Source organism: Schistocerca americana, chromosome 4 (assembly GCF_021461395.2).
Source record: "Schistocerca americana isolate TAMUIC-IGC-003095 chromosome 4, iqSchAmer2.1, whole genome shotgun sequence".
NCBI classification, from domain to species: Eukaryota; Metazoa; Arthropoda; class Insecta; order Orthoptera; family Acrididae; genus Schistocerca; species Schistocerca americana.
The window spans coordinates 784,256,483-784,268,718 of record NC_060122.1 but is presented as its reverse complement, the minus strand read 5'-3'; the positions used below and the strand labels follow the sequence as shown (position 1 = coordinate 784,268,718).

The 12,236-nt window shown below is 48.4% G+C and overlaps 1 protein-coding gene across 5 annotated transcripts in view; it reads left to right on the top strand.

Moving 5' to 3' along the window:
* LOC124612978 (protein phosphatase 1A) overlaps positions 1 to 12,236 on the top strand; it is a 233,522-nt gene that overhangs the window by 77,319 nt on the left and 143,967 nt on the right. For all 5 annotated transcript variants that reach the window (XM_047141510.1, XM_047141506.1, XM_047141509.1 and 2 more), the window contains one exon: positions 287 to 706. In XM_047141510.1, coding sequence (XP_046997466.1) covers positions 287 to 706 — 420 coding nt within the window. The remainder of the gene's footprint in view (positions 1 to 286; positions 707 to 12,236) is intronic.

Genomic DNA, 12,236 nt, shown 5'->3' with positions numbered 1-12,236 from the left:
AGAAGTAGATTGTGACTTACCCACACAAAACTTCACACTGTAAACCTTTCCTACTACAGAAAAGTTCTAAAACTCTGCCTCTCACTTTTCCTCGGTTTTTGAGTGTTTCAGCAAATTAACTTTGAAGCATATATACAATTCCAGAATAGCAAAAAGTTTTTATCTTTTGTTTTACATTGGACTTGCATCATTATAATGCCACACCAATTTGAAAACAACAGTGTATCAAACTATTTTAAGTTCCATTGTTTCATCTGAAAGTATAAATCAGTTATTTAATCCTCAGGTGTACGTAGCGAACTGCGGTGATTCGAGGGCTGTACTGTGCCGGAGCGGTCGCCCGACATTCGCTACCAGAGACCACAAACCAGTTCTGCCCGCAGAAAAAGAACGTATTTTGCGTGCAGGCGGAAGCGTAATGATCCAACGTGTCAATGGCTCACTGGCTGTTTCACGTGCTTTGGGTGACTACGAGTACAAAAATGTGGAGGGCAGAGGCCCTTGTGAGCAGTTAGTCTCTCCAGAACCAGAAGTATCAGCTGTGGTTAGAAATGAAGAAAAGGATGAGTTCTTGGTCTTGGCTTGTGATGGTGTTTGGGATGTAATGTCTAATGAAGATCTCTGTGCCTTTGTGCGCTCTCGTCTTGCTCTCACAGATGACCTCGAGAGTGTGGCCAACCAAGTGGTTGACACTTGCCTGTACAAGGTAGGTGAAATGGTAAAATATTTGTAGCTAGTACAAGGATAACACTGAGATAAAATGTGGTTTGAATTCTAATATTGTCAAGTAAAATATGAATTACTGTAGCTAATCAAATTTATTCTTCAGTTGAATAGGCAATTTAGTGTATTATACTTCCACACCAAGGGGATTTATTTTAGTAATAAAGGCATAGATGATTTGTATCCAAGACTTATTGTATGCACCCTTTGGCATTGGCAATGGAAAAACAAATACTGTTTCTGGCCAAGGTTCAAATTTATGTGGATTCTTTGACTGCACAAGTGAACAGTAATTTAAATGGAAGTATCTTCAAATGGTCACAGGTTCCTTTCCCAGTCAGATTTACATTTTATTCACTATGTACTGATGGAGTTATCAGTAGTTGGTGGATACCAGTGGAAGAACACTAAGCCTCATATTTAGACTACCATGGGGAAGGGAGAGGGGGGAGGCATCTTCCTCACAGTGTACTGGCAGTACATGTGAACTAACTGCTTTGGCATGAGGCGCCATTCCATGGTAGATACACTTGTCACTTAGTAATGACTACCAAAGATAGGTATTGTATCTATACATCACCAATGTTGACAGTTGTTGCCACAAAGTACTCATGGCCTGAAATCATCAGACTTAACCGATCCGCTGCTGCTACGGACGCAGGTTCGTATCCTGCCTCGGGCAAGGATGTCTGTGATGTCCTTAGGTTAGTTAGGTTTAAGTAGTTCTAAGTCCAGGGGACTGATGACCTCAGATGTTAATTCCCATAGTGCTCAGAGCCATTTTTTTCAACCGATCCAGAAGTAGCGAGCCCTCAATCAGGACATCATGAACAAACAGTACTTTATAAACTGAACCAAGCAGACACGGTATATTAGTAACTAATAAGTCCCCAACACACACCAAATAATAATGCAGACACCAGTGACACCCTAATTCATTATTTTTAATTGTTGTTGTTGTTACTACGTTAAGTTGCTTTGTGTATATATTATGAGGAGGGGCAGGAGAGAGATGATGATAACAATGACAGAGCTGTGAATTTCACAATCTGAAACCATCAGGAATCATACACATGATAACCCACAACTCTTTCCCAGTAAACATGATCCTTCGCCCACACCAGCCGCCCTATTCCCCTGCATCCTGACCCTCCGCCCTCTACCCCTGCGCCCTGACCCTCCGCCCTCCACCCCTGCGCCCTGACCCTTCGCCCTCTACCCCTGCGCCCTGACCCTTCGCCCTCTACCCCTGCGCCCTGACCCTTCGCCCTCTACCCCTGCGCCCTGACCCTGCGCCCTCTACCCCTGCGCCCTGACCCTCCGCCCTGTACCCCTGCGCCCTGACCCTCCGCCCTCTACCCCTGCGCCCTGACCCTTGCCCTCTACCCCTGTGTCCTGACTCTTGCCCTCTACCCCTGTGTCCTGACCCTCCGCCCTCTACACCTGCACCCCGTACCCCTCCGCCCTCTACCCCTGCGTCCCGTACCCCTCCGCCCTCTTCCCCTGCGCCCCGTACCCCTCCGCCCTCTTCCCCTGCGCCCCGTACCCCTCCGCCCTCTACCCCTGCGCCCCGTACCCCTCCGCCCTCTACCCCAGCGCCCCGTACCCCTCCGCCCTCTACCCCTCCGCCCTCTACCCCTGCGCCCCGTACCCCTCCGCCCTCTACCCCTCCGCCCTCTACCCCTCCGCCCTCTACCCCTCCGCCCTCTACCCCTCCGCCCTCTACCCCTCCGCCCTCTACCCCTCCGCCCTCTACCCCTCCGCCCTCTACCCCTCTGCCACCGTACCCCTCCGCCACCGTACCCCTCCGCCCCCTTCCCCCTCCGCCCCCTTCCTCCTCCGCCCCCTTCCCCCTCCGCCCCCTTCCCCCTGCGCCCCGTACCCCCTGCGCCCTCTACCCCTCCGCCCCGTACCCCTCCGCCCCGTACCCCTGCGCCCCCTACCCCTGCACACCGTACCCCTGCGCCCCCTTCCCCTCCGCCCCGTACCCCTCCGCCCCGTACCCCCTACGCCCCATACCCCTAACGCCGCGATAACCCTGTAGCCCTGCGCCCTGACCCTCGCCATCTACCACTCCACCCTGACCCTGACCCTGACCCTGACCCTCACCCTCACCCTCACCCTCACCCTCACCCTCACCCTCTACCCTTCCACCCTCATGCTCTCCCTCCTATCCCAAATCCTCTCCCCTTCAGTTACCCTCTCTCCCTCTGTCTGCTATTGGCTGCTCCCCACCCAGTTCCAGCCTCTGTCCGCCCATGTCCCATCTGCTGGCTTCAGATCGCCCACACCCCCTCCGCCGGCTTCTGCCTGCCCGTCAGTATCACCCTCCCCCTCTGCACTTTCACGCCTAATATAAATGTAGTAATATTATAAAATAATGTTACCATAATTTTGCAGTTGTTGACAGCATTGTCATTTTCTACGTTTTTCGCCCTTATTAACTTGTAATACCCTCTTTTTGCATAGTTGATTTTACCCAACATGTATTTGACAGAAAATATTGTTGGAAAAAGAATCTGTGATCACGAGATGGGAATTACATTTATATTACAGTTGACTTTATGCAGTAATAAAGCGTTTACAAAGGTTGTTTGTTTTCTGCCATCACTCATGCTGTTCTTACCTATCCTTTGTTCATTGAAATGCATCCAAGTCTTTAAAATTTTTAGAGGATAAAACTAAAAAATGTGTGTCTTGTTACAGTAAACTGTAATATCAACTGATATTTGTGATGGTTATGGTTAAGCTAACTTAAAATAAAGCTAATGCGTTGCTTTAAAACAATCCAAACTTGAATGGTTGTGTGACTAGAGTAAATTATAGCTGTACACTAGTGATACAGAGATTTTCATTCTGCAGTGGAATATATTAGTGCAATACTTGCTGCTAAACTGAAACTCTGTGCCATATAGAATCTCGAACCTTGTTGTTTGACTGATGAAGATGGTCCACGGTTCAGATAATAGACATGCATTTGGGATTATCAGGATTCATATTTCTGTTTCCCATCTAGTCTTATGTTTCCTGCACTTTCTTTGAGCTGTGATGGCAAAGGTCAGAAAGGTGCCTGAATCAAAGTAATAGCCAATTTCCTGCCCCATCTTTGTGCTAACTGTGATGTTAATTCCTTCCTTACTTCTGAACACTTTATGTTCGTGAGCAATATCTTTACCGAACTGTGTAGACATATGGTGACTTTCCCTCACAGATTTAATTTACCAGTGTCCTCTTCTGGTTAAATACTGCAGATGATATGCTATACATCTTGCTGGACTAGCACTGTTTGAAGAAAGGGTGTCTGAGAGAATGACTTAGCCACAGCTTAGGGCATTTTTTTTCCGGAAAGTATCTTTCTTTAATTCTGCAGTGAAGTGTGTTCTGTCATGTGAATCGAAAGCCATACCTAGACAGTACAGTTAACAACATTGTCTGTAAAAGCCAAGGATCCAGAATCGAATCTTGCAGGCAAAGGTAATCTGTTAGGAGGTTTAAACAATTTATTGTGGTTACCATATGTAAAGAGTTGGGTAAATCATAATCTAATGAAGTATGAAGTATGGTGAGAAGTACCAGTTTAGTAGAATTAAATAGAATTAAATGTTTACATTTTAGATAATATTTGTAATTAACTAGCTGAATTGTTTGTAGTTTAACCATGTATCCATAAAAATATTTTTTTGTATTTTCTGTTTCTTACTCAAGATGTTGAAGTGACTACACCAGTAATTGAGTAATGTTTCCAGTAGTTTTTAATGAATTACAACTGAACACTTTTTCAAGGCAGTGCAGATCTATGACAAAGATTAAGTAGTATGAAAAGTGTGTTCTTTCAGAATTATTGCTATCGTTGCGAGAATGTACTGTGACAAAACTGTTCCACCTAGTATTCAAATTATACAATTCACTCCACATACCGACAGCCACCACCCATTCAGCACTGACCAACTGCCATGTCACCATCTACCACTAGCTTCATTCTCCCCTGTCCCCCATCCTGCCCGCCCACCCTTCGCCCCCTGCTCGCCCGCCCTTCGCCCCCTGCTCGCCCGCCCTTCGCCCCCTGCTCGCCCGCCCTTCGCCCCCTGCTCGCCCGCCCTTCGCCCCCTGCTCGCCCGCCCTTCGCCCCCTGCTCGCCCGCCCTTCGCCCCCCCTGCTCGCCCGCCCTTCGCCCCCCCTGCTCGCCCGCCCTTCGCCCCCCCTGCTCGCCCGCCCTTCGCCCCCCCTGCTCGCCCGCCCTTCGCCCCCCCTGCTCGCCCGCCCTTCGCCCCCCCCTGCTCGCCCGCCCTTCGCCCCCCCCTGCTCGCCCGCCCTTCGCCCCCCCCTGCTCGCCCGCCCTTCGCCCCCCCCTGCTCGCCCGCCCTTCGCCCCCCCTGCTCGCCCGCCCTTCGCCCCCCCTGCTCGCCCGCCCTTCGCCCCCCCTGCTCGCCCGCCCTTCGCCCCCCCTGCTCGCCCGCCCTTCGCCCCCCCTGCTCGTCCGCCCTTCGCCCATTGCCCGCCCTTCGCCCCCTGCCCGCCCGCCCTTTGCTCCCCCCCTGCCCGCCCGCCCTTCGCCCCCCCCCCCCTGCTCGCCCGCCCTTCGCCCCCCCCTGCTCGCCCGCCCTTCGCCCCCCCCTGCTCGCCCGCCCTTCGCCCCCCCCCCCTGCTCGCCCGCCCTTCGCCCCCCCCCCTGCTCGCCCGCCCTTCGCCCCCCCTGCTCGCCCGCCCTTCGCCCCCCCTGCTCGCCCGCCCTTCGCCCCCCCCCCTGCTCGCCCGCCCTTCGCCCCCCCTTCGCCCCCCCTGCTCGCCCGCCCTTCGCCCCCCCTCCTCGCCCGCCCTTCGGCCCCCCCTGCTCACCCACCCTTCGCGCCCCCATCCCCGACCTGGCTTTCGCCCCCCGCCCCCCTGGCCATCGCCCCCCCGCCCCCCACTCACCCCGACGCCCCCACACTCCGCCCCTTCGACACACCCTACCCCTCCCCCTGCATTCCTGCCCCTCTTCCCCTGCACCACCGCCCCTCTTACCCTGAACCCCCGCACCCGCCCCCCGCCCCCGCCACTCGCCCATCGTCCCCCGACCCTGCCTCTCCCGCCCCCCCTCTCCCCCGCCCCCGCTCTCCCCCGCCCCTCGGCCCCTGCCTCTCCCCCGCCCCTCGGCCCCTGCCTCTCCCCCGCCCCTCGGCCCCTGCCTCTCCCCCGCCCCTCGGCCCCTGCCTCTCCCCCGCCCCTCGGCCCCTGCCTCTCCCCCGCCCCTCGGCCCCTGCCTCTCCCCCGCCCCTCGGCCCCTGCCTCTCCCCCGCCCCTCGGCCCCTGCCTCTCCCCCGCCCCTCGGCCCCTGCCTCTCCCCCGCCCCTCGGCCCCTGCCTCTCCCCCGCCCCTCGGCCCCTGCCTCTCCCCCGCCCCTCGGCCCCTGCCTCTCCCCCGCCCCTCGGCCCCTGCCTCTCCCCCACCCCTCTCCCCCATCCCTCGCCCCCGCCCCCTCGCCCTCGCCCCTGCCCACGGCCCCCTCGCCCGCGGCCCCGCCCCCCCCCTCCGCCACTCGCCCCCCGCGCTACCAATTGTATTCTTGTGGGATTCTGGGTCTATAAAGATTTCCAGTTTTTAACATGTATGCCCCTGTTGCTGCCTCCTTTGTAACCCAAAGATATAATTGGGGCTTCTTCAGTATGGTCTTCATCCCAGCTGTTGGTGTGTTACTAATTGTGCTGCTTTGGCTAGGTAACTCTTTGCACCTTCTTCAGCTCCTTAACATCTGACTTCTTTTCTTCTTTATTCCACCATATTGTAGCTCATAACTTAGCCTGAGATAATCATGAACCACAATCTGTTTTCTAGGATTCCTTTTGGCTGTGTTCTGTTTAACGTCTTATTTCAATGGTTCAGTTACTGCTTGCCAATGTTTGACATAACTACTCATTGAGATGGACAAAAAAATTATATTAGTTACTTTCTACCTTCTTTCATTCATGAAGGTAGGTTCCCCAGCCTTACAGAAGACCTCTTAATTGCTCTCCAGTATGTATTCAAGTAGGTACTCATCTCTGCTGTTGGTGTCACTGCTTTGTGGTTGTGGGCATTGGAATCACAGCCAACCAGCAGTCATTCATTCAGCTGCAAACAACTGTCTTATCAGTCACCTCACTTGCTGGGAACATGTAACACAGTCCTCGTAAGGAAGGTAAACTTAGACCAATACAGATTCCCTCAAACTGTTTCTTATGGTCACTAAGTCACTGGAACAGAACTTAAGTAGTTTAGTGTCAGCATAAATGAAATTACATATTTACCACAGATACATGTTGGGGGTTTTTAGATTCCTTCCGTAAATCAGCTTACCTTCAGTTCCTCCGAGGCCTGATACACCCTCTTTCTGTATAAATAGGTTTCTTGGATCAGGGCCACATCCGTTTCGTCTTCCCAGACGGTGACTTAATGAAGCAGTTGCCCGTTACTAGACTGTAGGTTTCTTTGCAACACTTCTATATGCCAGCCTGCCACCATTGTTGCTTCTGATATCATTAACCAACCTGACAGTAACCTGCAAGATTGCTAAGTATTGTTTTAGATTGTCTTGCCTTGAGGGATTTTTCACTGATTTCCAGCACAAGGTTTTGACAATCAGTTGCAACCTTCCGGTTAATTATCCTACAATCATCTGTCGAGACTTTCTGCTTCTGAACCTGTAATTTCCCTCACAGGGTCTCTTGGGGAACACCCTTAAGTAGTTGTGGTACCCAGATTGATATTTTAGTGGCCTTAAATAGTTCTATTGCTGTCTTGACCAGCATTTTCGCCTCATTCCACAGAGATATCTTGGGCACCATCTCCTTCAGCCATTATACTTTTCCCATCCCCACGTAAACAAAGATTTGAGCACCTTTGTCCAGACAGACCCTCCTGAATTTGTGGCCTTCACCTGCTTTTTCCCCAATCTTTTTGAAGAGAGTCACCTGGGCTAGCTCCTCCTGATGTGAGCTGAAGTTAACAAGTTGATATTGTGTTGAGCTACCGCCATCCTGAAAACAGGAAACTGCAGGACTACAGGTCTGTTTCCCCATTTCATGCTGTGATCAAAGCATATTATTTTCTTTGCATAATGGTTTGTCTACCAGTGCTGAAGAAATCATTGGAGGCAATAAAGACTAAGATTGCAGTACAGACTTAAATAAGCTCAGCAAGCCAAACTGTTTATATGTATCCTTGCAATGGGCAGTTTGTGATGTCCTCAGATTGCTGCCAAAGATCGTCAAGTCGTGCCAAAATGTTTTATGGGGCTTGTAAAGGGGAAGACTTGGTGCTGCTTGCTTCATTTAGCACTAAGACCCACAAGTTATTTAGTTACAATCCTTCTCTTCCGTTAAAGTTGTTTCTGCTCTTTTTAATTTCTATTGCCCCTCTGCACATCTGAGCACAGTAATGATTGGCTCTTGATAAAACCATAGTATTGGAGAAACAAATTTGGTGATTACCTGGCCCCAATTTATGATTTGTTGATGCCAACTTATCTGTGACAACTGCTCTTGTGTTCTTTAAATCAGGTGTTAAAGTTTGTTTTTGTAGTTCCTCTTTACACTTGACTAAAAAATTCTTTGTTGTTTTATCACATCAAATTGCGATAAAATCACGATCTTCATAAAATTTTAGTATGGAGAAGCAATTTTTGTCATTAACTGGTCCCACCTATGCACCCTTCACTGCATATGGAAGGGATTTGATATACTCCCGCTGCCTCAAGCAGTGGGCGCAGGTGCTTTGCAATGCTTAAATATTCATGCATATTTCTTGCATTCAAGGTCTTCTTACTACTCTACCAATGCAGTCTGTGACTGTTTTCATGAATGGGGGGAAAACTTCCTCTTCAGTTGGTTCTTTCTTACCTGAAGCTCCAGATCTTTCAGTGTGCAGTGTCCTATTTATTTCTTCGTCATAGTACCCATTTCTTCTGAAAGCAGTTTGTAAATTATCAGACTGGTCTTCTAAGTACTATGGTTAACAGTTTCTCTTAGCCCAGTCCAACAATACTTTGATGCTTCTGATGGTGACTGGAATATCTGTGAAGGCATCTGGCTGTGCGTTTGGGCTTACTGTAACTTCTGGTCCTAAAGTTCCATTAGGTTTTCTGAGTACCAGTACACCCAAAATGAAATTTGACTTTCTTTCTCTCTTTCCATAGGAGACTTTATATTAGAAGTAATATCATTCAGAAAATTTAAAATTTCTGAGACATTTTCCTCCATGAAGTCATTTAACTAAAATATCATCATTGTACTGAAACCAACAAAGGGTTCTCTTCCTTTGCTGACTAAAGCGCTGCTTCTTCAAATTTTTCCATATAAAAATCCATTACGACTACATTGAGACGGCTTCCCATAGCTATGCTATTAATTTGCTCACAGCATTTGTTGCCCCGTTGAAACTAATTTGATGTGAGACAATGTTTAAAGAGACCTGCCATATCCTATGTGAAAATGATTTACAGCTATGACATAACTTCATTAAGAGGAACCTTAGGAAACAATAATTTATCGTCAAAACTGGTCGTAACAACTCTTGCACAAAACTTGAAGGATTTTAGTTTTTCAATAAAATGACGATAATACACTGACCGGCCAGAACATGGTCACCATCAACCTACTATTGGTATAAACCCATCCAGGCAATTGCAGCATTGCCTGCTAGTTGGACACATGCATAGTGCAGGTAGTATCAGTGAGCATGCTGTCCGTGCCTAGAATGGGGAAGGTGCTCGATCCATCTGAATTTGACTGAGGGCAGATATTGATGGCCCAGAGGCTCGCCACAAGCATTTCAGAAACTGCATGACTTGTCCGGTGTTCGAGGTGTGTTGTGGTGAGTGTCTTCAACAAGTGGTGAAACCAAAGTGAAACCACATCTAGACATTGTGGGGTGGGTGGCCACCCCTCATTGCAGATGTCGGATGTCGTAAAACAGGACAGCTGGTGAACTGTGGGGGAACCCAACATCAGACTTCAATGCTGAGCAGAGTATAAGTGTGTGTGTGTGTGTGTGTGTGTGAACACACAGTGCACCGAACATTTGTAATGATGGGCCTCTGCAGCCGATGACCCATGCGTGTGCCAATGTTAAACTACAACATTGGCAACTACGAGTGAAATGGGCATGTGACTGTCAGCACTGGACGTTGGTGCAGTGGCAGAATGTTGCATGGTCTGATGAATCCTGGTACCTTCTTCATCATGCCAATGGGAGGATGCAAATTTGTCATCTTCCAGGGGAACAGCTTCTTGACGCCAGTACTGCGGGATGGAGGCAAGATAGTGGTGGCTCAATTATATTCTGGGGAACATTCACGTGGGCATCCACGGGTTCAGTGAAGCTCGTGCAACGCACCATGACTGTCACTGAGAATCGGACACTGGTTACAGACCACATACACTCCTTCATGACAATCACGTTTCCCGACGGCAGTGGCTTTTTTAACAAGATGATGCTCTGTGTCACAAGGCTAGGAGTGCGATGGAGTGGTTCGGGAAACACAGTAGTAAGTTCCAATTGATGTGCTGGCTCATTAGTCCTGAATCCGCTTAAATACATCTGGGATGTGATCAAATGTGGTGTCAGAGCTCATCGCCCACCTCTCGATAATTTGTGGGAATTAGGTGACTTGTATGTGCAGATGTGATGCCAACTTCCTCCAGTGACCTACCAAGGCCTCATTGCTTCCATACTGTGGCACGTCACTGCTTTTATCCGTGCCGAAGGTGGACATACGAGCTGTTAGGCAAGTGGTCATAATGTTCTCGTTGATCAGTGTAAGTGTCAGTTTCTCCTATAAATGGTTGTAGTAGGGCAGCCAATTGTTTGGCAGTTCAGTAGGTCAGACAATCAATAACACTAACAATGGGTCTTAATGGAATGCCAGATTTTACATTTACACCCACAACCTATACTCTGCAAACCACCATGGCAGAAGGTACATAACAGTCTACCCATTCTATTCGTGTATGGAGTACAGGAAGAATGGTTGTTTGAATGCCTCTATGTATGTTGTAATTATTCAAATTTTATCCTCAAGATCCCTATGTGAGTTATATGTAGTGATTTTTGGAATATTTCTAGATACATCATTTAAAGCCGGTTCTTGAAATTTTATTAATACACTTTCTTGGGATAGTTTACACTTCAAGTGTCTTCCAGTTCAGTTCCTTCACTCTCTCTGTGACTCTCTCCATGGATCATACAAACCTGTGACCATTGGTGCTGCCCTCCTCTGTGTGCATTCAATATCCCTGGTTAGTCCTATTTGGCACGGGTCCCACACATGTGAGCAATATTCTATAACTGGTCACACAAGTGATTTGCAAGCGATCTCTTTTGTAGACGTATGGCATTTTCCCAGTATTTTACCAATAAACAAAGTCCACCGCCTGCTTTACCCTCAACTTGAGCCTATGTGATCATTTCATTTCATCTCATATCCCTGCAGAGTGTTACAGGCAGATTTTTTTATGAGTTGTCCGTTTACAACACTGACTCATGGATATTATAGTCATAAGATACTATTTTGTGAAATGCAAAATTTTACATTTCTGAATGTTTAGAGCAAATTGCCAATCTCTGCACCATGTTGAAATCTTATCAAGATCTGACAGAATATATACAGAATATATATGCAGCTTCTCTCAGATAGTACCTCACTATGGATAACTGCATCATCTGCAAAAACCTGATTTTACTATTAATATTGTCTGCAAGGTCATTAATATACAACATGAACAGCAAGGGTCCCAACACAAATCCCTGGGGCACACCCTGAGTACTTCTATGTCTGATGATGACTCTCCATCCAAGATAACATGTTGTGTCCTCCCTATCAAAAAGTCCTCAATCCAGTCACAAATTTAACTTGATACCCCATATGATCTTATTTTTGACAGTAAGCGTAGGTGCGGTACTGAGTCAAACACTTTTCAGAAATCATTAAACACTGCAACTACCTGGCTGCCCTGATCTAAAGCTTTCAGTATGTCATGTGAGAAAGGTGCGAGTTGGGTTTCACATGATCATTGTTTTCGAAATCCATGCTGGTTGACTTTTGAGGAGGTCATTCTGTTAAAGATACCTTATTATGTTTGAGCTCAGAATATGTTCTAAGATTCGATTACAAATTGATGTCAAGGTATTGGATGGTAGTTTTGAGGATCACTTCTACTATCCTTCTTGTAGATGGATGTGACCTGTACTTTTTTTGTTCGAGGGATCTAGATTAGGTTATAGTTGGGAGAGGGACTAACTCGGCCATAAATTTAGTGTAGAATCTGACAGGGGACCACATCGATGCCAGGAGTTTTGTTCATTTTTAATGATTTTAGCTGTTTCTCAACACTACTGACACTAATACTATTTTTATTCACCTTTTCAGTGGCACAAGGATTAAATGGGGGGGGGGGGGGCAATTGTCCTGAGTTTTCCTTTGAAAAAGAACATTTCAAAAGCATTTCAGCTTTTGCTTTGCTATATGCAATTCAGTTCCTGTCTCATTCGCTACGGAC